This window comes from Anoplophora glabripennis, unplaced genomic scaffold (assembly GCF_000390285.2).
Source record: "Anoplophora glabripennis isolate ALB-LARVAE unplaced genomic scaffold, Agla_2.0 scaffold20, whole genome shotgun sequence".
Lineage (NCBI taxonomy): Eukaryota > Metazoa > Arthropoda > Insecta > Coleoptera > Cerambycidae > Anoplophora > Anoplophora glabripennis.
Window position 1 is genome coordinate 152,048 of NW_019416362.1, and position 27,578 is coordinate 179,625.

The following is a 27,578-nucleotide window of genomic DNA, read 5'->3' on the forward strand; positions in this document are numbered from 1 at the left end:
TAGAATCCGGCTCAGGAGAGTGACAGGACTCATAACGGGACACTGTCACTTTAGGAAACATCTACATAAGCTAAAGCTTGTAGACAGTCCGGTCTGCCGAGGATGTGAATCGGCGGATGAAACTTCTCTGCATATCCTGGGCGAGTGCCCGGGATTTGCACGTAGCAGAATGGCGCTCCTTGGGAGACCCTATTTGGAACCCAAGGAATTGAGAGAAGTGTCAGCAAGGAAGCTTTTGGACTTTGTAAAAAGGACAAATCTTCTTGCTGAATAGGACTAGTAGTGGGACGCACAATAGGCCTAATTAGGCCGCAGTGCTATGGGACTTTTTAAAGGACCAACCACTAGATGAAGAAGATGAAGAAGATGAACTGGCAATGTTGTAGATATTCCAAAACCTGGACGTCCAAGATCACAAATAGAACATTTTGATAAGTATGGTAGATATCCTCATAATACTTCAGGATTGGTTGCATTAAACAATAAAATTAGTCAGACCACAGTGGTACCTATCCCGAGGAAGGAAAAATATAATTCCTACAAAATTCAAGTTGTGCAGGAACTCAATGAAGACAATCACACTTTTGTGAAATTATGATGGATTTATGTCAAGTAAGTAGAGATTTACACCGGCAAATACTTTTTTCAAGCGAGGCTACGTTTTGTCTCAATGGTACAGTGAACCGTCTAACTTGCGGGTATTGGATTCGGGAAAATCCTCAATGGATGGCAGAGACACATACCCAAAACCCACAGAAATTAAATGTGTGGGCTGGAATAATTGACAACAGAATAGTAGGGCCTTTCTTGTTTGAAGGAACCCTTACAGGAGAAAGATATTCAGAGTTTTTACAAAATGACCTTGTTCTAGCGCTTGCAGTAATTTTTCCTAACGATAATGACCCTGATATTTCTGATGACACCATATTATGGTTTCAGCAAGACGGTGCACCTCCGCACTATGCGCGCCCTGTTCGTGATTTTCTGGACAATTGCTTTCCTAGGAGGTGGATCGGCAGACGATTACCGATAGAATGGCCCGCGAGATCCGCAGATCTTACACCCCTGGACTATTTCTTATGGGGCTACTTAAAGTCCAAAGTGTACGTTAATAGACCACATAATTTAGAAGAACTCCAAAATTGTATTATAGATGAAATACACAGTTACCCCAGAAAAAATTCATAATGTGCGAGAGGAATTTCTACACAGACTTGCCTATTGTCAAGAAGTCGGTGGGTGGCAATTCGAACACTTAATTTAGGTAGAAAACTTAATGAATTGAATTTGCTTGACATAGGAATTGTTATTTTTTTAATGAATAAAATTTACGTTTTCTAACATTCAATCGTCATTTACTCGAAAACTTTCCTATGTAAGATGACAACATTTTAATACTGTCGGATCGCCAATGAAACGATCATTCAAAATCAAGAAAAAAAATAGGGGGTTGCTATTTAAAGAAATATCGATGACGTCATTACTCGAAAACAAATGACGGTTGAAAATCGCCTTTTATGCTAAAATATGTATTTTTTAAATTAAAACTCGACCTGTTCGAGGATTTTTCCCAAAAAAAATTGTTTCGTTTCTATTGAATTTATTCCATACTTTAGGCGCGTACTGTATATAAAACAATTGAAAGTTACATTTCGGAGATACAAACGAAATTTTTGTTTAATTTTAATGCAACTGCCTGTATATTCACTGGTTCAGTACAATTAATAAAGACAAGATTGCCATAAAACCAATGCATATTTACACATTCTATTGCATTTTTACGCATTTCTTTTAGATAAATTTTTAAATCTTTATTAATGATTGAGATTCCCTAACCTTGTGTAGAAAATTGATCATATACAGCTGTGAACAAACGAAACTAATAAAATTTTATTTTATAAAGAACAATTAGCAATTAACGTTTGAAATTTTTTATGTGTACAACTGCATCAAGGACCAAATTATTTCGTTTAAACACTGAAATTTGAAAAAAAATTTCGGAAGTCGCAATTACTAAATTTTAGCGTCATCGTTATATAAAACGAAACAAATTCACTTGTTAAGGCGCGACGCCAATACCCCGCATTTAGTAACCAGACATATTAAACAATTAGCAGATTTCTATCTTCGAATTTGAATGACAAATTCTCGACACCTATCTAAAATCGTCCAAATCTGTCTGACTCGCGTGACCTCTTGCTAGGCGTGGCCCATTGAGAAATTCGCCGGGTGGATTTGCCCAACTCGTAAGAAGTAGCTGAACCAGACCAGCGACGACTGAATATAAAAAGCGCGATGGGGTTCTTCCAAAGCACACTCGATCCAGTACAGTCTTCGACAACAATGGCTTTCAAGGTAAGATTCATTTGCTCTAATATTAAAACGTAAAAAATATTCTTTTGCTATATACCCAATGTATTTCTTTATTTTAGATCGTCATTTTGGCCGCCGTCATAGCCGTCGCTAGGGCCGGAGTCATCGGCGCCCCAGTAGCCACCTACGCCGCAGCTCCCGTGGTCCACCACGCCCCCATTTCCTACGCCGCCGCTCCTGTGGTCCACCATGCTCCCATCTCCTACGCCGCCGCCCCCGTAGTTCACCATGCCCCACTTGCCTATGCCGCCCCAGCTATTGCAAAAGTGGCCGCACCTATTGCCAAGGCCGTAGTTGCTGAAGAATACGACCCCAACCCACAGTATTCCTACGGATACGACGTCCAGGACGGTATTACAGGCGACAGCAAGAACCAGTTCGAAACTAGAAATGGAGATGTTGTCCAAGGTAAGGAAATTTTTCACTTTTGATCATTAATTAAATGTGTTAGAGACCAGCAGATAAATGAATTACAATCACATTTCGTAAATGAAAGCAAAAAATAAGAATTGGTATGACTGTGGACCCAAAATTGGGCCTTGGGGAACAACTACCCATGCGTACTATTGAAAACCAACTAACTAATATGATTTTTCCTCCAGGTTCTTACTCCTTGACTGACCCAGACGGCACCCGCCGTACCGTCGAATACACCGCTGACCCCGTCAACGGATTCAACGCCGTCGTCCACAGAGAACCCCTCGCAGCCAAGGCCGCCCCAGTAGCCTACGCCGCCCCAGCTATCGCTAAAGTGGCTGCCCCTCTTGCCTACGCTGCCCCAGCCTACGCCAAGGTCGCCGCCCCTCTTGCCTATGCCGCCCCCGTAGCGAAACTCGCCTCACCCTTGGCCTATTCTACCTCCGTTCTACACTAAGCAAATGAATAAAAGCGGCGTGTTTTTTCGTGAATGATTTCTCGGAAAAATACGTTTCTGTTTTGTGATGAAAATGAGAAATCGTAGCTTGTTTCTGAAATGTTTTTTTTCTGTATTTTCATACTTCTCATTTTTTTCTCAAAGCCAATGACGACTGATACTAAACTAAACATGGCAAAAACTGTTTTGTTGTACATTTTTATTTATTTGTAATATAGTTCTCTGCAAGAACATCCTTGTGTCTCATTTACAAGTAATGAATAGTTATTTATCCCCTGGCATAAGTGGTATTAATAAAATAAAAATCACTTCCAGAAAAACAATGGATATTTGAAATCTTAGCATCTCTTCTACAAAAACATGGAGGTTTGTCAGTGGTGCAAACGTACATTGAGGACTCAATGAAGAAGAAAAATATACCTTCAAAAGGAATATCTTGGAAAGTGGTTAAAGATTCCGAGTCGATTGCTCTGTCAGCATCGTCACCTAATAATCCATAGAAAAATAATTATTGCGCAATAATAACTTTAGTTTTAGAATAAATATTCAAAAATAAATAATTTGCGTTTCTTGAAAAGGATGACAAAGGGCATGAAAATAAGCAACTGATGATTTAAAACATTACGATTTAAAATGAAAAATTTTAACATAAAGGTTTAAACAAATTTAAAGCCGTCCCTGGTTCGGCAGCCAGCTTTACCTTTGATAACGAACCAAGCCATGTCACACTACGTACGTCCCTTGTAAGAAAAAAAAATAAATAAAATTCAGGGATTATTGAAGTAGATCTATTTAGTTCTAACCCACACTAAAATAGTCTATATTAAGCAAGCTTTTAATTGGCGAAAAGGTCCAAATTGTAGCGTTACATTTACAGGGTACACTTTTCACCGTCGCTTATCCGCGGAAGACACTCTTGTCTTCCGTGTTTCGACGAGTTGCGACGGATGATCACGGTGGAACTCTCGTATCAACGAAGCTAAAACCATTTTTTTAGAAAATCCCCTTTTTAAAGTTTCTTTCTGTCACTCCTCAATTATCAAATGCCTTCTTGAAAAATCCGACGAAAAGTTTTTGGAAATAGATTAATATGCAAAGAAACTTAACTACTACTAAACGATAATATTTATACAGAGTAGCCCATCGAAAACGTACCGCAAGGCATTACAGGGTAGTAATGAACTTTTCGGCAAAATCCAAAAACATGTAAAGTTTGCTTCTGAGGGAGACAACTTTTGGCGCAAAAAGTATAGCAAAATCTTCAACCCCCTAAGTGGGGGTGCCATCTCCCAAATTTTTTTAAATGGGAATGGGGGTCAAGTGGGGGGTCATTAGAAAGGGCTTTTAATTCTCTATACATCGATTCTTACTTTTTGAAAATCGATCCATTATTTTAGAAAATATGCAGCTTTGAAAATACGAACAATATTTTTGACGAGAAATGCGAAAATCGATTTAATTTTACTTCAAAACTTACGGTATTAGCTTGGTAAATTCCTTCAAAAGAATTCGCTTTTTTTTTTCTGATTTGCGAATTCTTTAGCCTGATTTTGGTGAGCAAAAAATTGTCCGCTTTTTGTTTCGTATTTAGATAGGCCACAAGAAGTTGCTAGATAACTGTCTTGTGACTTGTAGTTGAAGAGTACCAATACTGCCGAGTCTTTTAAATTGATTAATTATGGTGTACTCAATTCCAGAAAGAGTAGAAATTATTGAGCTTTTTTTCAAAAACAATGAATGCGGAAATCGGGTCGCCGAACTGTTCAACCAACGGCATCCTGAGAAACATGCGTCTGGAAAAATTGTTCGCGAATTGGTGGCCAAATTTCGCGAAACTGGCTCCGTTCATAACAAAAAGAGGCAGGTTGAAAATCCGGTACTAAATGAACCTACGGAAATAGCGGTATTGGGGCAAGTGGCAATGGATAGTACGCTGAGTACAATGCAATTGGCTACTGCGACAGGAGTGAGTCGTACAAGTGTCCAACGAATATTAAAAAAATACAAATTCCATCCTTATAAGATTCGGCTAGTGCAAGAGCTAAATGAAGACGATTTTGATCGTCGTTTGCAATTTTGCGAAATAATGACTGAACGAGCGATAAACGATAATTTCCTCTTTAATGTGTGTTTTTCGGACGAGTGTACGTTCTTCTTGAATGGTTTAGTGAATCGCCATAATTGTCGTTACTGGGCTGATACCAATCCAAGGATTTTCCATGAGACACACTCCCAACACCCCCAGAAGTTGAATGTATGGGCAGGTATTTTTGGAAATTCCATTGTAGGTCCTTTTTTCCTTCCTGGAAATTTGACAGGCGATATGTACTTGGATTTACTACAAAATGTCATCGACCCAGCTCTAACAAATATCATAGAGGACGACCCTGCTTACAATGAACACGAACTGATTTTCCAGCAAGACGGAGCTCCTCCACATTACTCGCTCAATGTGCGCAATTACCTAAATGAGACGTTTCCAGGACGCTGGATAGGACGAAGAGGTGCAATTGAGTGGCCCCCTCGGTCACCCGACTTAAATCCTTTAGATTTCTTTCTCTGGGGGCACATTAAAAGCAAAGTTTACAGCACTCCACCTGATACCTTGGAAGATCTGCGAGGACGAATCATTAATGTATGTCGCGAAGTAACACCGCAAGTGCTCCAGAATGTTCGACAACGGTTTGAAGACAACCTGTATCATTGTATGCAAGTTGGCGGACAACATTTTCAGCATTTACTTGACTAATACCGTAAGTTTTGAAGTAAAATTAAATCGATTTTCGCATTTCTCGTCAAAAATATTGTTCGTATTTTCAAAGCTGCATATTTTCTAAAATAATGAATCGATTTTCAAAAAGTAAGAATCGATGTATAGAGAATTAAAAGCCCTTTCTAATGACCCCCCACTTGACCCCCATTCCCATTTGAAAAAATTTAGGGGATAGCACCCCCACTTAGGGGGTTGAAGATTTTGGTATGCTTTTTGAGCCAAAAGTTGTCCCCCTCAGAAACAAATTTGACCTGTTTTTAGATTTTGCCGAAAAGTTCTCTACTACCCTGTAATGCCTTGCGGTACGTTTTCGATGGGCCACCCTGTATATGTGGTTGTAAATAAAATATATTTTTACCCACCTTAAAGTGAAAATGTTAAGCTCTTTTATTATAATGTTGAGTAGTTATAAATAAAATCAGACAAAAGAGTCAAACAGAATCAATTTGAATATCTACAAATTCATCGAACATCTGACTGGAGACATTTCGGTGACTTCATAACAGTGGAAGGACAGACTGTGTTATTTTTTCAGAAGCCATAAAGTGACTCCCGTTTTATTCATGAAGTTTTAGAATCGCAGGAACTTTCCCTGCGATATTTCGCCGGCGTCTCCTGCATTATCCGCCGCCCAGTTATTCATATATTTCGAAATGTTTTTTTTTTTTTTTCGGCAGAGAGAATACCTGGGCCATCCAATTTCCATTTTAAATAGAGGCGGCACTTGCCGCTTCGGGGATACATCTATCAAAATTTAAATTGACGCTTCAGCGGGCGTGCCACTCACTTTATGTGCAGGAAACATTTAACAAAAGGCGACAGGACATCGGGGGTGTTCCAGGATAAACTGGAACGTGCCATACAAGTTGCTGGAGTGGCTTAATGTTGTGAACCACGATTTTTTGTTCGTAGCCGGTCAAAGTTCACGCTTGTCGCGTTTACAGGAGGGATTGATGAATTTTTAAAATGTCCTCTATGCGACGCATTTCCGAGATTCAGTAAAAGTGTCTTGTGTTGTCAAGTGGTCCTTTTTTTTGCCACTAGCTCAGAAATGATATCACGAAGCGTTGTCTCAAGTGAAACCTCTCTAATCTTGATGATAAAAACAAATGTGTTAATTAATGCAACTTATTTAAAAATATACAGGGTGTTTCTTAATAACGTGCTAATATTTAAGGAGGTGATTCTTGGGTCCATTTTAAGAAAAAAAACTTCATATGAACATATGTCCTAAGAGTCTTAACTCTTGAACTACAGGGTGCTAAAGTTTTATGAAAAAATATTTTTTTATGATAACTTTGGGATACCATAGATATTTTTTCAAATTTGGTACACGCCTTCTATTCATCGAGATTCATTTTCCGATGTACAAACAATTTTATTATTTTTGCCAGTGGCGTCTGTACAGGTTTTGTATTGGATGTTTTTGAAGAAAAATATGTTACACCACTGCTTTTTCTTAAAGTAAAAATAATTTTTTAAATTCTCATTCCTTTCTGAGCAAATGTGGTGTCTTGAATTTTTTTCATTTGACATACGGTTTTCGCATAAAAATTTATTCTTTTGTACGCTGTTATGAAATTAGGTACTAATGATAATTAAAAACGATCTAGTAAAAAGCACATACTTCTATCCTATACTGATCATTTTGCAATTGACTTGAAGCCGAAAAGTGGGGCGACGTACCAGCGTATTCATACGCATGCGTTTACTTTACGGGTTTTGATTGGTTGAAAAGAACCAAGAACGGTGAGCGCCGAGCGGTAAAAAGCCAAAGCGAGCTAACCTAAAAAATATTCTCATTTTGTTTTGTGTTGTGCTAGTGCTTTGGTGAAACTGTTATGGTATAGTGTATATTTTAATAAATAAATAAATAAATGTATCTTTTGAGTTTTATTTCATAATCTGTTTAAACCTGCACTAATTCTTCTATTAATTTGTCTTGTGTTGATATTTAGTAAAAATGTTTCAAAATTATACTCGATAAGAGCCTTCCTTAAGGGCCTTTAAATAGTGTTTTCCGCAAAGACAAATAATTTCAAACATTTAATAACTGAATAATCTAAAGTTTATCAAATAATAGGAATGTTATGTCATGCCACCTGAGTATTTTCAAAGACGCCGCAGTAAAACGAATAAACAGGTGCAAGAAACAATCAAACCATCAAGATTTTAGGTACTGAAATCTACGAAAATACTACCTTTTTTATATATAACTCCACATGTAAATATTCTTACATTTACTTCCTTAGTCCTACATATAAAATTGTTTACTTTTATTTATAAGTACGTGAAAATAATTCTTAAAATGTGGGGTTAGGATAAACAGAAAACGCATGTTTTACAAACGCTTTTTTTTGTTATTATTTTATTTGGGTAAATTTAAATGGTAACAATGAATAAATAAAACATCAAGGATTTTATTTTTGTGCTTACTTTTGTTCTACACGTTTTACTTTTCAAGATTTCAGTACCTAAAAATGCCAGAAATTTCACCATTTCTCGGCCAGGGATATGGCCACCTTAATCGTGGACATTATTATCGGATTGGTCTCTTACAGATATTTTATAGCATGTTTTTTTTATATTATCAAATAAACTGCAGAAACCATTATAATAAATAATTATATAATGAACTTTTTTTATAAAAAAAAGATTGTCAGTTGTGCCCGGCTTGAGCGAATAGTGGCGATTTTTTGAAATACTAAGTCTTGTTTAATAAATAAACCAGTCATTTAAAAAATGTCCAAAATTACGAACATGCATATGTATATAGTTTTAAAAGCATATAAATTTGTATTCTGTTTTATTGTATTTGAGCCTGCAAAATATTAAATAGGTTATGCAGATACTTACGTTATTTATTTTAATATCTTATATGTATATAATCGGCTATAGTACAGAGCATGCCGTGACAATCTTTTAAATTTGAATGCAACCGCGCCTAATTATGGAACATGCGCAAAACACACGGAGTACGTCTCGCCCCCCCTTTTTGGAAACAAGGTCATTTATTGAAACTATAGGTAATGATCAGTATAGGATAGAAGTATGTGGTAAAAAGCAGATTTTATTTTGCAAACATGAACAGTTTTGACAGTTGTCCACCCAGTCTAGTTGTCACGTATTTAAGTCATTAACATTAACAATATTATTTAAAAAACATGGTCCAATATACGAATTCTGAGTATACAGACATGCATTACAGGTATGGGCTTGCTGATGGTAACGCACTGGAAGCCAGGCGGTTGTAAGAAGACCGCTTTCCAAATAGAAATATTACGGATGCGCGAACATTTTCAAACATTCATAGAAGATTGTGCGAAAAGGGAAATTTTAAATCAGATCATCATCTAAAAGGAATACACCGTACTGCAAGAACTCCAGCAATTGAGATAGCTGTTTTGAATTCAATTGAGGAAGATCCAGCATTAACTAGGTACAAGAAAAATTGGGAAAAATTTGAATGTGTCACACATTCTTATTTGGAAAATTCTCCATGACTTTTTATTATATCCCTACCATATCCAACGGGTTCAAGCTCTACTACCTTGCGACTTCCCATCACGGACAAACTTTTGCCAATGGTTTCGTCATAAAGTGAATGAAAATCCATTATTTGACACTGAGATTGTATTCATCGATGAAGCCAACTTTTCCAGAAACGCCATCCAAAACTTCCACAACAATCACATTTGGGCTGAAGAAAACCCACATGCAATCTTGGAATCCCCTCACCAGCAGCAGTTTTCCGTTAACGTGTGGGTTGGAATATGCGGTGATTATTTAATTGAACCCTATTTTCTTCTTGAGAGGTTAAATGGATATAATTACTTACCGGCATATTCTCGAAGAAAAATTACCAGGTTTGATGGAGGTTGTTCCCATTTTAGTAAGAAATCGACTATGGTTTATGTACGACGGAGCACCAGCGCACTGGCGCGCGAATATTTAAACCAAAATTACAATAATCGCCTGGACAGGTCGCGGCAGACCACAGTCATGGCCACCTAGGTCCCCGGACCTCAATGCTTTAGATTACTTCCCATGGGGTCATCTCAAAACATTGGTTTACAGCACACCAATTCATACTAAAGAGCAGTTGAGAAATCGCTTCATAGTTTGTTGCGACACTATTAGAACCACTCCCGGCATTTTGCAAAGAGTACATAAGTCCATGAGAAGAAGAGCAGAGACATATTTGTATATTTGCAAGAGGTGAACATTTCCAACATTTGATATAACTTATTTCTTTGTGCGTTCAGGGTAATTTTCTTTTACCATTCCAAAATGTATGTAGATTACTGTAATTTCATAGTTTCAACGTTTAAAAGTTATTATCTTAAATAAATTATTTTTCAAAATTACATAAATCTTTTTTTCTCGTAAGCGGTCCAATAAGATGCAAATGAATGAATTTTATTTTTTTATGCGAAAACCATACGTCAAACGGAAAATATTCAACACATCACGTTTGCTCAGAAAGGAATGCGGATTTCAAAAATGATTTTTACTTTAAGAAAAAGCAGTGGCGTAACATATTTTTCTTCAAAAACCTGTACAGACGACACTAGCAAAAATAATAAAATTGTTTGTACATCAGAAAATGCATCTCGATGAATAGAAGGCGTGTACCAATTTTGAAAAAATATCTAGGGTAATACCAAAGTAATCATATAAAAATGTTTTTTTCATAAAACTTTAGCACCCTGTAGTTCAAAAGTTGACTTTTAGGACACATGTTCATATGAAGTTTTTTTCTTAAAATGGACCCAAGAATAACCTCCTTAAATATTAGCACGTTATTAAGAAACATCTTGTATATTTTACTATTAGCATTATAGTCCAGGCGATAGAGCATTCGAGGGTTTGTATTTGAAGTCATCTATTTTGTTGTATAAAAAAATCCCAAATATTATGTAGAATAAGATTCCGAGTTTGCCTATTCCAAAAAAACATTGCTAAATTCAGGGGAACAACAAACATACAAAAAGAACGAAAAATTACCGGTTTTTCGACATATTTTTCCCTGTAACATTGAAAGCAAGTTTTAAATAAAAAAAAGTTATTCTTTATTTTTTGTTTATTTGACGATTTTCTATAAACTTACAACAACTGCGAATCAAAATAGTTGAATTTTGCATTAACAATGGGCGAAACATTGTAGAGAATCATATTATATCATATACTTATTTGGAGCAATTTTTAAAATAAGTAAATATTTATAAATACTGATGAAACTTTGTGAACAAATAGTAAAACATATGTCAATTCTAAAAATTTTGCAACGATCGATGGTCTGGTTTTCGATTGACAGGATTGTTAATTAAGAAAATTTTAAAATGTTTATCGCGTACCGTGGGTTTAAATTAAGGTTTAGAAAGGGTACATAATTTTTTAGAGATACTTTTGTTATAATAAACAGTGATCGATACTAGATACCTATTTTTACACTTTTATACCCATTTAGAATTATCTTTTGATGCTGAATCCGAATCCGCAACTCAAAAAACCGATTTACCGGGTCATTATTTAGTAAAACCCTAAAATATTCCCCAAAATAAGGTTAAATAATGAGGATAAGGTAAAGCTTTATAATGAAAAGGTTCCACCATCCACCATTTCAGTTTTTCCAACTATTTACCGGACATCATGAGGATTATTTTCAAATTTCCAACATTATTCGTCATTTACACCACATTTTCAAGTTAGCTAATCGATAAAACACATTTTCGACAAAACCCATAACTCTCTATTCGACATTGTTCTCCAGGGTATTGCGTATCGAACTACTGGCCACCGTACCCAAAGAAAAACGTGTTTTTCGAGATACACTCCGCTGACACCTGACCCAGATGTCCTAAAAAGTCGTGTGTTAGCATTTGCTTAAAAATAATATCACTCTGATCGCCACAACGGCCAGGTATGTTAATTGGGGCGTAGTGGGTCGCTTTTGAAACAACTTTTACGTCACGCGGCCTCCAAAGTGTAGGCGTATCAATGAAAATGAAACAGTTATCGAAAGTTGACTGCAGCATACTTTGTATGTAACCGTCGACAATTGAAGAGTTAATTAAATAACGGACTAGGTCAGCAAATACCCGAAACAGAGATAGTCGCGATTTAAGAATGTACAACCCTTATTTTTTTTTTAATTAAACAATATGGGCTACTGAATATAGGATTTTAAAAGAAACTATGGCGTTCGAGATATTTTATTACATGAATCGTTCAAATGGTCATTTTAGATGAAAAAACCGCGGAGTNTTCTGACGACAGTTAACAACCATATAGAAAATGTCCAAACAAAATATACAAGTAGATAAATAGTAAGCACCTATAAATAGTGGTACTCAGTCAAATACAGTCAATAAACTGAGGTAACTAGTATATAACCAAAATACAAAATACAAATATGCACATAAATTCACTAAATAACAATTATATATTATAAATATATATATTTAATTGTAGCTCGAAAACGAAGCAAAATGGCTTATTTCAAAAATTTGAAAGGAAAATTTTATGCAAAAAAAATCGTAAATAAACAATTTGAAAAAGCAAAAAATTCGATTTTCTGTTTTTTTTTTACTTTTTTACCTCTAGCTTTTTTTGAATAAAGATAGGTATAACAAATCTGTTTATAATCTCAAATAATGTCCTAATACAAATTTTAAAATCAAAATTTCAATTCTGACTTTTACTCTATATGTATAGCTACTAGCTACTTCCCACCACAATAATTGAAATTTTGATTTTAAAATTTGTATTACGACATTATTTGAGATTTGTTTTATAAAAATGTTATGTAAAATAAAAAATAATGGACTTCTCTCGTGAGTATTTTCGTGTTCTTTTAATTTATGAGCACCCTGTATATCTAATCTAAGATGTTTGTATGACAGTCTCATTTTTTCGAGGAGCAGAACTTTTTATAAATAGTGACATTTTTCGATACAGTCAAAAACAAAAGTTTCTCCTCTTGTCAACTCCATCTGTGGACACACTGTATATACATTATTAATAAACTTTATAGTACTTAAATTCTCAAGTTTTTTACTAAATTATTTTATTAAAAAAGTAAAAAAATCAAAAAATCTTAATTTTGCTTTCTTTAAAATTGTTTATTAACGATATTTTGCATAAAATTTTCCTTTTAATTTTTTTAAATAAGCTATTTCCATAGGAAATTCAATTCTCTAAATAATTTTTCCTATGAACTGTAGCGAAATTTTGCTTCGTTTTCGAGCTATAATTAATAAACTGAAAGGGGTGCATTTTCACCCCTATCTCCAATTTCCACCCTCTAATTTAATAGCACTCCGCGGTTATTTCATCTAAAATGACCCTTTGAACGATTCATGCAATAAAATTGCTTCAATGTCATAGTTCCTTTTAACCCTGTTTTTGTGGATATATTCAATAGCCTAATAGGACACTGTATGTGAGTGAGTGAAAAATATTTACAAATATTTCGCAGAACANCGCAACTCAAAAAACCGATTTACCGGGTCATTATTTAGTAAAACCCTAAAATATTCCCCAAAATAAGGTTAAATAATGAGGATAAGGTAAAGCTTTATAATGAAAAGGTTCCACCATCCACCATTTCAGTTTTTCCAACTATTTACCGGACATCATGAGGATTATTTTCAAATTTCCAACATTATTCGTCATTTACACCACATTTTCAAGTTAGCTAATCGATAAAACACATTTTCGACAAAACCCATAACTCTCTATTCGACATTGTTCTCCAGGGTATTGCGTATCGAACTACTGGCCACCGTACCCAAAAAAAACGTGCTTTTCGAGACACACTCCGCTGAAACCTGACCCAGATGTACTAAAAAGTCGTCTTGTTAGCATTTGCTTAAAAATAATATCACTCTGATCGCCACAACGGCCAGGTATGTTAATCAGGGCGTAGTGGGTCGCTTTTGAAACAACTTTTACGTCACGCGGCCTCCAAAGTGTAGGCGTATCAATGAAAATGAAACAGTTATCGAAAGTTGACTGCAGCATACTTTGTATGTAACCGTCGACAACTGAAGAGTTAATTAAATAACGGACTAGGTCAGCAAATACCCGAAACAGAGATAGTCGCGATTTAAGAATGTACAACCCTTATTTTTTTTTTAATTAAACAATATGGGCTACTGAATATAGGATTTTAAAAGAAACTATGGCGTTCGAGATATTTTATTACATGAATCGTTCAAATGGTCATTTTAGATGAAATAACCGCGGGGTGCTATTAAATTAGAGGGTGGAAATTGGAGATAGGGGTGAAAATGCACCCCTTTCAGGTTTTTAATTGTAGCTCGAAAACGAAGCAAAATTTCGATATAGTGCATAGGAAAAATTATTTTGAGAATTGAATTTCCCATGGAAATAGCTTATTTCAAAAATTTAAAACGAAAATTTTATGCAAAAAAATCGTAAATAAACAATTTGAAAAAAGCAAAAAATTCGATTTTCTGTTTTTTTTTTTTACTTTTTTTAGCTCTAGCTTTTTTTTGAATAAAGATAGGTATAGGCATTGCTTCATAGAAAAAAAAAATAGAAAACATTTTTTTGAAAACAAGAGGCAAAGTATTTTTGGATAAAAAATTACTGACATATGGCAGCTCCAACTTAGCCAATTTTTCGATTTTCGTCGCCTTTACCTTTATACGTTTTAATTCTCATTTTTGCAAAAAAAGAAGGAAATAAGACGTTCAAGGATTTTCATTACATGACTTTTATCGAAGGGTGATTAAAAATGAAAAAACGGCGGGGTGATATTAAATTATAGGGTTGAAATTGAACATAAATGTGAAAATGCACTTTTCAGTTTTTTAAATATAGCACGAAAACGAAGCAAAATTTCGGTATAGTTCATAGGAAAAATTTGTAGAGGATTGAATTTCCCATCAAAATGGCTTATTTAAAAAATGTAAAAGGAAAATTTCTTGCAAAAAATCATTAATAAACAATTTTAAAGAAAGCAAAAAATAAGATTTTTTGATTTTTTTTACTTTTTTAATAAAATAATTAGTAAAAACTTGAGAATTTAAGTACAAGTTTATTAATAATGTATACACAACGTGTCCACGGATGGAGTTGACAAGAGGAGAAACTCTTTTGTTTTTGACTTTATCGAAAAATGTTTTCTTTATAAAAAGTTCTGCCCCTCGAAAAAATGAGACTGTCATACAAACATGTTAGATTAGATATACAGGGTGCTCATAAATTAAAAGAACACGAAAATCCTCAAGAGAGAAGTAGGTACCATTATTTTATTATTATTTTACATATTTTTATAAAAAAAAAACGGTTTATAACCTTAAACAATGTCCTAATACAAATTTTAAAATAAAAATTTCAATTCTGACTTTTACTCTATACAGGGTGTCCTGAAATTCATGCAACAAAATTTGGTCATAGATTCTTAAGACAAATTTAGGGTACCCGTATTTTTCGTTTTGCCAACTGGCCCTCTCTTTCAGAGTTACAGCCCCCTGAAATCTACCCCTAAGAAGTCTTTTTTATATCTCAAAACCTTGTTGAACGAGAATCACTAAATTTTGTACACAGGGGTTTTATGACATGTGGAATCTCACAGTGCTACGCTTTTTGGCGAAAAACACCCTTAAGACACTTTTTCGTTGGCTCCCTTGTCCTTGGAACAAGAAAAATTTGGTCGCAAATTTGTTTTTTTAAAATTATTATTAGCTAGAAAACCACTGAATTTAGAAACTTTTTTGTCTTGATATTTGTTTCATAAATCGCAATGTTTTTGAGGAAAATGGCGAATCACGATATGCATTCGATCACATTTTGATATTTTTCTCGAAAACATTGCGTTTTACGAAAAAAGTATAAAGGGACAAAAAGTTTCTAAATTTAATGGCTTTCTAGTGGACTGATAATTTTTAAGAAATTTTAATATGCGCCCAAATTTTTTTGGCTCAAAGACAAGGAAGCCCACGAAAAATTGTCTTAAGGGAGTTCCCCGCCAAAAAAAGTAGCACCATCAGATTCCACATGTCATAAAACCCCTGTGTACCAAATCTAGTGACTCTCGTACAACTGAGATATAAAAAAAAAGATTATTCTTGGTGGCGGACTTCAAGGGGCTGTAACTCCGAAAGAGGGGGCCACTTGGCAAAAATAAAAAATACGGGTCCCCTAAATTTTTCTTAAGAACCTGTGACCAAATTTTGTTGCATGAATTTCGGGACACCCTGTATGTAGCTACTTCAAAAATTGAAATTTTGATTTTAAAATTTGTATAAGGACATTATCTGAGGTTATAAACAGATTTGTTCTATAAAAATGTTGTGTACAATAATAAATAATGGTACTTCTCTCTTGAGTATTTTCATGTTCTTTTAATTCATGAGCACCCTGTATATCTAATCTAAGATGTTTGTATGACAGTCTCATTTTTTCGAGGGGCAGAACTTTTTATAAAGAGTGACATTTTTCGATAAAGTTAAAAACAAAAGAGTTTCTCCTCTTGTCAACTCCATCTGTGGACACACTGTATATACATTATTAATAAACTTTATTGTACATAAATTCTCAAGTTTTTTACTAAATTATTTTATTAAAAACGTAAAAAAAATCAAAAAATCTTATTTTTCATTTCTTTAAAATTGTTTATTAACGATTTTTTGTATAAAATTTTCCTTTTAAATTTTTTAAATAAGCTATTTCCATGGGAAATTCAATTCTCTAAATAATTTTCCGTATAAATTGTAGCGGTTATTTCATCTAAAATGACCCTTTGAACGATTCATGCAATAAAATTGCTTCAATGTCATAGTTCCTTTTAACCCTGTTTTTGTGGATATATTCAATAGCCTAATAGGACATTGTATGTGAGTGAGTGAAAAATATTTACAAATATTTCGCAGAACAGCACTTTCTTAGCAAATTGTGACGTGGACAGTAATAGTTTGTTTTATAAGATAAAGACACATCCAACGATGCCAGCAAAGCTCTATACTGAGCGCGAAAGACTATCTTTTGAATTTCCGGCGAAAATTACAGAAATATCGGGACAATCAAGTTGGGAAAGTCGAATTTCACGAAAGGTCCAAGCAACACAAGTTCAGTGAGGTCAGCTGATGCGAAATCCTCAGCATGACTTGGCGGAGCCACCCCAATCGGTGATTGAACGTCGACTCTGATAAATAACCAGGTCGATTGTCCGGCCAGTACTCGGTACAGTCATAAGTTTTCATGCTTATTGCGTTATATGCTTATTATATTAAGCATCATTTCGCAATTTCAGCGACCTTTACTACTGAAAAATTTTAGTATTAGTAGTATTGATATTGGTGTAAGTTTTATGTAGACGTTAAAAAAAAACAGTTGATGTATCTCACCGCAGCCATAATGTCGCACACCCTTAAAAAAACAGGATTATTTCTATAAGCGCACCATATTGACATCCTATCAGGTCCCTAAGCGTCTTAATGTTTCCTATACGGGTTCCCGCTCGATAAAATATGGCCGGGATCGGGTTAATCTTTAATTTCGTTCCGCCCCGCCGTTCTTCCCGTCACATCGCTCCCTATTACGGTCCCGTTTCTTCGTCGCTATGGCCGAAAGCCTGGTTATACGCCGTTAAGATTTAGGGAAACACTCCGAATATTGTCGCGATTTTGGTAAATCCGACATCAGATTAGACTTAATGTTGGGGTGTGGGGTATATGGCGGCGTTGTTCCTACACGTGGGTCACGAAGGCTGTGGTTGTGGGAATTTGGTGTTTTTTTATTTGGGTCTAGAGTGCTATGCGCGTTATACAAAAAAAATTAAATGAGTCCACAGGAAAATAATAAGCTATAAGTGTGTTGCTTAACGTTGTAAACTCAAGTCGAAATAAATCATAAAACCTGAAAACTTGAAAAAAGACAATTTATTCCACTTTATGACGTGGAAGGGTATGTATAGTAGGATCGTATTCCATGCAAAGTAGAGCAAATAATTGTCGGCCTTTTATCAAAGGAAAATCGTGTCATCATTTTTAGGAGGCGTAAGATCAACCATTTCAAATTTAAAATGAAATTGAATGTGAAATCTGAAATACCGCTGCATACGCACTGTGTTCTGGTACTAGCTGTAGTCGGCCAGGTGCATCGAGTGTACGAAGTGGTCGGTTATACGTCAAATACTAACCTGGCGAGCTTGATCGTAAAGCAGGGAACAATAAACAGTGGCGCGTACAGAGGTGAAATGTAGTACATATGTGGAATTTAAATAACAAATTGGGTTTATAATAAATTACATTTAAAACAAATAGTTTATGAGAATAAAGGGATTTTTGTAGGAACAGGGTTCCAGACGTGAACTGATCTCTTCATCGCACCCCATTACGATTCTTTTTTTTATAAGGAGAACGAAGTTTCAAAGCAAAAACCTTGTATAACAGATATACTATAAATATTTACAGAATGAAAACAAAATATAAATCCTATGATATGATTCTATCAAATGAAAACACTAACAACAATTCTCTACCAATCTCAACAAAATAAGTTATTTTTCTATCAAACAAGAAATGTTAACAAATTATAAACAAAATATAAATTCTATGATTTATGTACTGTACGCCAAACTGCATTTTTCTCATCTTCATTTAATATTAATTTCTTCTTTGCACCCCCTTTTTTAGGTTTCTTAACGTCTCCTTCAATTTTCTTCTCTCTTAAAATTTTGAAAACAGATAATTCGCTTACTCCAGTATATCTAGAACACATTTCCACCAAACCAGTCTTCAGTTTCATGGGATGATCCTTTTCTAAAGGGTTATAGACATTTAATATTATCGTTTTTTCTCTGTAACTTAATATAGATTTTTTTGTACCCACAGCAGTACATCCGGCTCGCGAACATCCAGGCACCGCCTCCATTTATCCATATAACGACAACAGAGCAATAATAATACAAAAAACTTCACTTCACTAGCACAGAAAATATAATAGCATTCACGATTCACAAACAACAGCCCGAAACACACACACAGCACACAAATAAAACACTAAAAACACTTTTGTTACGGAGCACAAGAAATATGATTTCACTCACAAATTCTCAAATAATAGCGCGAAACACACATACAGCCCGAACGAAATATAATTGCACTTATAACAGTTATAAACTCACAAATATCGCGAGCGAGAAACACGCAGCAGCCGAAACGAAACTGACCACGCCGGGCCGGCACGCGCACCGCCGCAACAAACACAAGACACAAGTCATATGAGGGAGTAATAAATGTATTGTTGCCCTGCCGCCCAATGTGCGAAGGATATGCCTTTGTTTTTCATTTTGTCCATAAATATAACTAGTAATCCATAACGCATAAAGAAATTATTCAATTTCCAAAACCCCCTAAAACGTATTGCACTGATTCCCTTGACAGGCAATGATTTATTACTTTGCATCGAATATGATCCTACTATAGAATGATAATATCAGAAAACTAACTCGAAAGAAGTAACGCTAAACTGGCAGATTTCAAATAAGTGGCAAAATTACGTGTTTTTCACCTTCTTTACTGCCCACGAAAATGAAGATGACCTATCAAACAATTTGTCATTTTATGTTGTAGGCAATTAAATTACCTACAATTTAAGGTACCTAGAGTCATTTTTTCACTAAATTGTTAAGTGTCAAATAAAGATTGAACGCGGAAATATCATTTTGTGCAAAACAGCGTTATAAACAAATTGTCCCAGGGTGAGGCAAAAGCCGCTCGGGAATTCGCTCTTTTTATCTCTCTTATACATATTTTTATTTCATCAATTTTCTTTTCTTTGGACGTGTATAAACACTTTTGTGTATTTAATATAAAAAAATAAAATATCTCTTTTTGTTTTGGAAACATCGGTTTAGGCAGTATAACTCCCTGTAATAAAAATAGGCCTACTTACATCATTATTGGTGTAGGAGGGTGTAATTGGTCCATCGTTAGCCTCCCATTTGTTGGCTATGCGTATCGTTTCGGCAGTCTTTTCTTGCACGGACTTGTTTTCGTCCAATAATGTCAATTCGTAAAATTCTTGAATATCTGGAACAAAGAAGGAACATTATTAACGTTATACATATATATTGATATATTTCCCTCATTATAAGGGTAGATCAAATTTCCTATCAATGTACTCCTGAAAGATATTATGTCAAAGTAAAGAACGCGTAAAGAAATAAATAAAAAATGCGGTAGCAATTATGGACATATGTTAGTATAATTTAGTCAATTTGTAATAACCGAAAATGGGTAGGTCTCACTTTTTTATTTTTTGTTTGAATGATACTGGAAAAAGTAAAATTGAGATCTTCAGAATTTTTAGGTACCCGAAAAGTATTTAAAAAACACGATCGCAGTTTAAAAATTCGAGGCGTACTACGTCACTGGTTTTGATTGTTGCAGCCAATGAAATGGAAGACATTAGAAGTTCTGATATAGTATTGCTCACTTTACCTGTCAGTTTGGAGGGTTAAGTTAACCTATTTGTCAAATCTCATATTGTATTCCTTTAAATCGCTATTTTGGTCAACTTGCTTGAATTTTTTATATAAGTTTGTTTAAGGTATATAATAACAATAAGTGGCAGTAATATTTTTTTTTCAACTCTCGGCCAGGGGTGAAAAAATATAAAATAAAGGGTTTTTTCAAGATAACTCAAAAGGGGTAACAGCTAGAAAAAAATATATAAGTTGTAGAGCTTAAAATTCTACATAAAAATGGTTTATTGACTTTTTCGTGTACTATTAAAATTAACAGAGTTAGGAAGACTAGAAGTTAAGGGATGACTTCAGAAATTTTAAAACTCATAATAAGCAGAAATATGAATGCATTTTATATATATTTTTTCAATCTACTCTAAAAAATATAAACTATCTTTTCGGAGAAATAGGTAGATATTTTAAATTTTTAATAAAAAAGTTATAACAATTTCACAAAGTGAACGTGATTTTTTATCTTTGTCGTAAACCAAAATTTCAAAAGCAACTTTTCATTATTTTAAATGATCAATCGAATGGCATCGAAAAAAAAATTTTTTTAAATTAAATTATAAAAATAAACGATTAAAAAATTGAAATTGTTATAACTTCTTTTATTTTCTTCTTTTCTTCTATTAAAAATTAAACAATATATCTATTTCTCTGAAAAGAAAGTCTACAATTTTTAGAGTAGATTGAACAAAAAATATATATAAAATTTGTTCATTTTTTTGCTTGTTATGATTTTTTAAAATTTCTGAAATAGACCATTTTTATGTAGAATTTTATGCTCTACAACTTCTATAAAAAAATATTTTCTAGCTCTTACATATGGCCTACGTATTATTTTTATTCTATAGGCAATCAAACTTGGTAACTTTGCCTAACGAAAAGTTCTATACCAAAAAAAGTAGAAAAATAGAAAATATAAAATACACATCACTACATATTGCATTTCAATAAGTCGTTTTTAAAATCAATCTGTTTTTGTTATCAGAACTTGGAAACAGACAAATAAACATATTTAAACTATTGAAACGAATTTAAAACGAAATGTCATTTCAGTTTTTATCAGAAGTTCAAGTTCTTGGGAGAGTTACAGAAAAGCCTCAGTGTTTCAGAAAAGTAAGTTGTCAACTTTACTAAAAAACTATTTAATATTGTTAAACAAATACACACACCACTTGTACTACTGGAATAATGGACACCTAAGAAACATCTAAAACACATCTAAAACATCGCAATGTAACCCTGTAACGTACGCGTAACATACTGCAACAATGTAACACGTAACATAGCAACATCAGGCCGTTCTATCGGTTGTCGACTTTGTAGTGTCGCATCAAAAAGATGTTCGCTCCTATGTCACACCTATATTTTGCCTGCCAACAGGAAATTTGTTTAAAGTTTAAGTATAGCCTGCCCTTATTACTTTTTTTCATCTCATTAAATGAATTGGAGTAGAAGAATCTTTGTGGCGGTGATACGGGTGATATTGCATTACGATTAATCTTAAGGCGCGTGTCCATTCATGGCAATGCTCCGTAACGTAACAACGAACATGTTACGACCTGTTGCAAAAGGTGACACGGTTCGCTGCGAATGTATGTGTGGTTTTGGTCGTATCATTCATTCCGTAACGTAACAAAATAAGGTTACGAGACGACACAGGAACATAAACTCGCAGTATGAACCTCATTGCAATAATGGATTCGTCACTGCAATTGCAGTTAGCAGCAGCGTCATATATTTTTATTCATCATACAGTTTTGAAGAATAAGAAACGGAATCTCCGGAAATCATTTCTTTACTCCACTCCATGGCACAAACACAGAAAAACACACTCTTCCTAGTCACTGCAGAAAACAAACTGACTCCAGACCATATACAAAAGACAAAAAATAAGACAAAATCACATGTATAATAGGCAACGTTACGGACAAAGGGGTAACCCCGTCTCGATATGTGGCAAAAAGTACTGTTGCATCCCTTTGACGCGACGACTAAAAACCGACAACTGATGGTTCGTCCCGGATTAGTTACGCGTATCAAATTTGTTACACGTACCATGCAACAATTTTCCGTCTACACTAGCTGTAACGTAACATGGTCGGTGTTACGTTACGGGGCATTTGACACAAATACCCGCTTTATACGCGTAAAACAATGTAAATCTGTCGCGTACAGCAAACTGTTGCGCTACGGTGTTGCGTTACGATGTTTCTTCTTCAATATTTCAAAAGTTTTTCCGTAGTTTGTCAGTAATTTACTTGATCATAATCATAATCATAATAATGAATTTTCCAGTTTTTTAAAACTGCCCAATTTCTAAAAATAATTAATGAGACATTTTTTTCTGTTACAGATTGGACAATATTAGGCGAAGCAAATATTCAATGCAATAGTCAAGTAATGCAATATGTCAGTAAACGATTTGTGAATTTGGAGTGTTTGTGAATAAAAAGTTCCTCGTTTATTTCGTAAACAAGTTCTTACTAGCGAAATCCTTAAAATTGTCTGTCATTTTATAAGTTTTATGAAATTTTGTAAAATTGCTACGAAAAATTATTAGATTTAAAAAAAATTTGTATTTGTGCATTCACTGTAGTTTTTAGGTAACTTTGCAGAATTTAGTAAAACAGTATGTAAATAATTTTTTCTAGTTAATTTTACGTGTAATAGAATAGCACCAACTTTAAAGCGAAAAATTCTATTCAATCTTGAAGGCAAACGGTACCTAATAATTGTTGTATCTTACTTAGTGACATTTTGATTGATTCTGAAAAGTTTATAATCTGGAAACGGAAATAAAAAGGATGGCGGTTACAAAGAAACGCTTTTCTCGATGTAGGTGAATAAATTTCAAGAACAGCTTTCTTTCTATCGCCCGCCAAGCAATCCGTAACACTAGATCAAGGGGTGTTCGGTCTATTTCCTACCTACCTACTTCGTCACTGTTTTTGCCGACAGCCACGATCAATCGCCATTTATCCACGGCGAAGCCGCTCATGGAAATCCTGCAGAGGGACACGCACCCCTCGGGATTTATGGGTTCGTGCGGTGACCCGATCTGATCCGATAACTGCATACGATTACTTATAGGTTCGAACGTTGCTTACATACACAGCACGACAATGAAAATGCGACGGATATAGTAGCGGAACTTCAAAATTTAGACCTACCACCCACCTAAATTCAATTCGGGATCCTTTCACAAGTTTCACTTGAATTGAGGTGATTTTTTCTGTGAAAATATATTGAAACTTTCGACAATACGTCAAATTATGTAAAATCTTGAAAGAAAGAAAGACCTGCCAAAAATATTTTCGCCTAGTTTCGAGATTAATAAAAGAATGTCTAGTTAGAAGGGCCTCATGCGAATATTCAATGTGACTATCATATTTAAAACTCAAAAATGTTAAATATCGATGCCGGATCGATACCAGTTTATTAATGTGGACAGCACTGAGCGGAGACCATACAGGAAAAACATATTCAAGTTTCGATCTATTGTAACTAAAGTAAAGAAGTTTTGTGACATCTAAGCTTGTAAAATTTGTGAACTATAAATCCATAATATGCTCTATTAACTTCGGATAATTTTTCATCAAATACAAGGCTAAGGTCTCGAAAAGATTTTGGTCCTGACAAAACGTTATTATCAATGCTGTAATAAACATAAACAGGTAGACGGTAGAAGGACATAACATTTTTCAGTATTTAATATTTATTATTATAATAATCATTAACGCTACGAATTGGGCTGTATATTGCCACTTCATAGGCATAAAGAAGAAAATTTACATCTAAGTTGTTAACTAAACCATTAATGAACCTAATGAAGTAAAGGACCAGGAATAGAACCTTGAGGAACTCCTGATGTAGCCGACTGTATTGCTATACTTGTTAAATTACTGATACTGACTATTGATTATAGTCAATAAATCTGTATACTGTATACATCATTGTCAAAAGTTAATACTACAGAAGTAAAATTCATATTTTTCTACACTCTGCTTCTGTTAAATCGCTAATATTTGTTTTAAGTATGTCTGACTCAATTATCATACAGAGTGGAACAAACTGGAACAAATTCTCTATTAAAAAAAAGTTGAGGGTCGCTGCAACCCCCACATAATTAAAAAATAAACAAATCTCTGAGGGTTGCTTTCGCTGTACAGTAAAAATAAAACGCTCTCTCAACGGTACAAATAAAGTATTTTTATTGAAAACTAAGCTTGTGGAAAAAGAGGTGTTGTCGGTTTGAATGTTTGCTGGAGAGTGCCCCCTTTCATGTGGAGTCGCTCGCAGAAGTACCTGGTCCTTGGCGCCACTCTGCCGGGGTCGTCTTCCGGGAACCCTGGTGCGTCAGGGCGGCGGGCGTCTCGCTGGCGCTCTTGACGTTGTACTTAAAAATGGGTCACTTGCGAACATGTGTACCCACACCTCTTTGTAATATGCCCCATTGAAAATAAAAATCGACGTGTCTCAGGAATTTTATTACAAACCTTTGTTTATTTGTTCCACTCCACTCTGTATATTAGTTCCAGTATTTCTAGATCAAGGATTTACCATTCTTAATAAATTACCCTGTATAGAAACATACAATTTTCTAAAACTATACACGTTGGGCTTTGACTCCAGCGGAATTTTTTTATATTCAAATTCATAACCTCGACTTTCTTGCTCATTGATTTTTTAGTTCATTTTTTGATAATACAGCCAGAGGTTTGCCAAATGAGCCTAAGGCCATAGAATTAAAAGAAACAGAATTGGAAGTTCGTATCTATGCAGAATAAGCTGGATGACAATCACAAGTAATAATTTCAAAATAGTGACATAATCATGATGATAATAATTTTGTATGACCACAATCAATAGTAGCTTATATTTGAACATAAAAGCAAACATTATTTGGACAAAAGATGATAATGGGACCAACATTGAAACAAACCAGTTTTAGAACATTTTCTGTGTTGCTTAGTGTAAACTCGCTTGGGAATTATAGCCGCGTAAGTAAATCATTTCGCTACATATTTCACTTTCGCTTCGAGGGTAATTTGGTAGAAATAGCGGAAAATGCATTCCTGATTAATGTAGCCAACGCACGCTATAATTAAAGCACATATTGAGCTACTACAGTGTGAGACAACTATGCGTTTGATAAAGGGTCATGATAATTTCACACCAGTTTGTATAATAATTTCTGGGCAGCGATATCTACTAGAGATTTTAACTTTAAAAATCATTCTAATAATTAGTTTTGCAGTTTCAAAAAACGTGAATAATAAAAATACAAATATATTTTTTACAAATTATGTGTTACTAATTTTTAATTTGTGAATTTCAGTGTCAAAAATTTCTGCCGGTGACCTAGTCTAACTGAACTATACTACTGTCTAAATAAAAGTCTATAGGGGCGCATTTAAGAAAGTTAAAACATAAAATATTAAAAATTCTAAACAAAATACGGTGTTTCTACTTTTTTTTCTTATTCGGGCACTTCAGCAGCGAATCGATGCTAGATATATTAAATTAAACCAAAATAAATAAAACAGGTAGAAAAATTAAATCGTGAGCAGTTTAAATTTAAGCAGAATCCGATCCTGTTCCAAACGCTTACGAAGGGCAAAGGAGGTTAGCTTGCGCTGTTCACTTAGAAAGCCGCTATTGAAGTTAACTTCACACCAGGTAAGGAATTGTGTAGAGGAGAAGATTTTTATCTGCTCCGACAGTCAGGCCGCGCCGAGAGCGGTTAACTCCCCGAGGACTAGGTCTGCTCTTGTCCAGGAATGTGGAGACGCTCTAGAGTCATTGGCCAGACGAAGAGAGCTGGTTTAGGCCACATGGGTATCCCTGGTAACGAGAGGGCTGATTAGCTTGTCTCGGATCCAGTGGACCTGGCCAGGGACTTGAACCAATCTTAGGAATCACACGAGATAGCATCAATGGTGCCCTCAATAAACGGGCCTATCAAACTTTAGGTCAGAATTGGAGGAGAAATAGAGGATATAGGCAGGCCCATAGTTTTATACATGTACCTAACAAACCTAAGACGAGATGGCTGCTGAGCCTTAGTCGAAGAGCCCTAAACCAAATGGTGGGGGTTCTGACAGGTCACTCCAGACTTAGGAGGCATTTAAGTTTAATAGGAATTTAGACAGTGTATGTATTTAATTTGGGGATATCAGTGTCAACAATTTCTGACATTGATCTAGTCTAACTGAACTATACTACTGTCTCAGTAAAAGTCTATAGGGGCGCATTTAAGAAAGTTAAAACATGAAATATTTAAAATTTTAAATAAAATACGGTTTCCACTTTTTTCTTATTCGGGCACTTCAGCAGCCAATCCATCCTAGACATATTAAATTAATCCAAAATAAATAAAACAGGTAGAAAATTAAATCGTGAGCAGTTTAAATTTAAGCAGAATCCGATCCTGTTCCAAACGCTTACGAAGGGCAAAGGAGGTTAGCTTGCGCTGTTCACTTAGAAAGCCGCTATTGAAGTTAACTTTACACCAGGTAAGGAATTGTGTAGAGGAGAAGATTTTTATCTGCTCCGACAGTCAGGCCGCGCCGAGAGCGGTTAACTCCCCGAGGACTAGGTCTGCTCTTGTCCAGGAATGTGGAGACGCTCTAGAGTCATTGGCGAGACGAAGAGAGCTGGTTTAGGTCACATGGGTATCCCTGGTAACGAGAGAGCTGATCAATTAACTCGTCTCGGATCCAGTGGACCTGGCCAGGGACCTGAACCAATCTTAGGAATCACACGAGATAGCATCAATGGTGCCCTCAATAAACGGGCCTATCAAACTTTAGGTCAGAATTGGAGGAGAAATAGAGGATGTAGGCAGGCCCATAGTTTTATACGTGGACCTAACAAACCTAAGACGAGATGGCTGCTGAGCCTTAGTCGAAGAGCCCTAAACCAAATGGTGGGGGTTCTGACAGGTCACTCCAGACTTAGAAGGCATTTAAGTTTATTGGGAATTGAGGAGAATGTGGAGAAGGGGAGGACACCCCTGCCCACCTTCTGGGACATTGTGCAGCCTT

At 35.0% G+C, this 27,578-nt stretch overlaps 1 protein-coding gene across 1 annotated transcript; it reads left to right on the forward strand.

Annotated features, from left to right (window-relative positions):
- The first annotated feature begins 2,343 nt into the window (after positions 1–2,343).
- LOC108907584 (cuticle protein 21-like) lies at positions 2,344–3,247 on the forward strand. Its single transcript, XM_018711329.1, has 3 exons — positions 2,344–2,355; positions 2,433–2,781; positions 2,976–3,247. The coding sequence occupies exons 1-3, from the start codon at positions 2,344–2,346 to the stop codon at positions 3,245–3,247; spliced, it is 633 nt and encodes a 210-aa protein (XP_018566845.1).
- The last annotated feature ends 24,331 nt before the right edge of the window (positions 3,248–27,578 follow it).

Coding starts and splice junctions, on each gene's coding strand:
- LOC108907584 (XM_018711329.1), top strand. Junction 2,782..2,975: donor AAATGGAGATGTTGTCCAAG/GTAAGGAAATTT, acceptor TTTTTCCTCCAG/GTTCTTACTCCTTGACTGAC.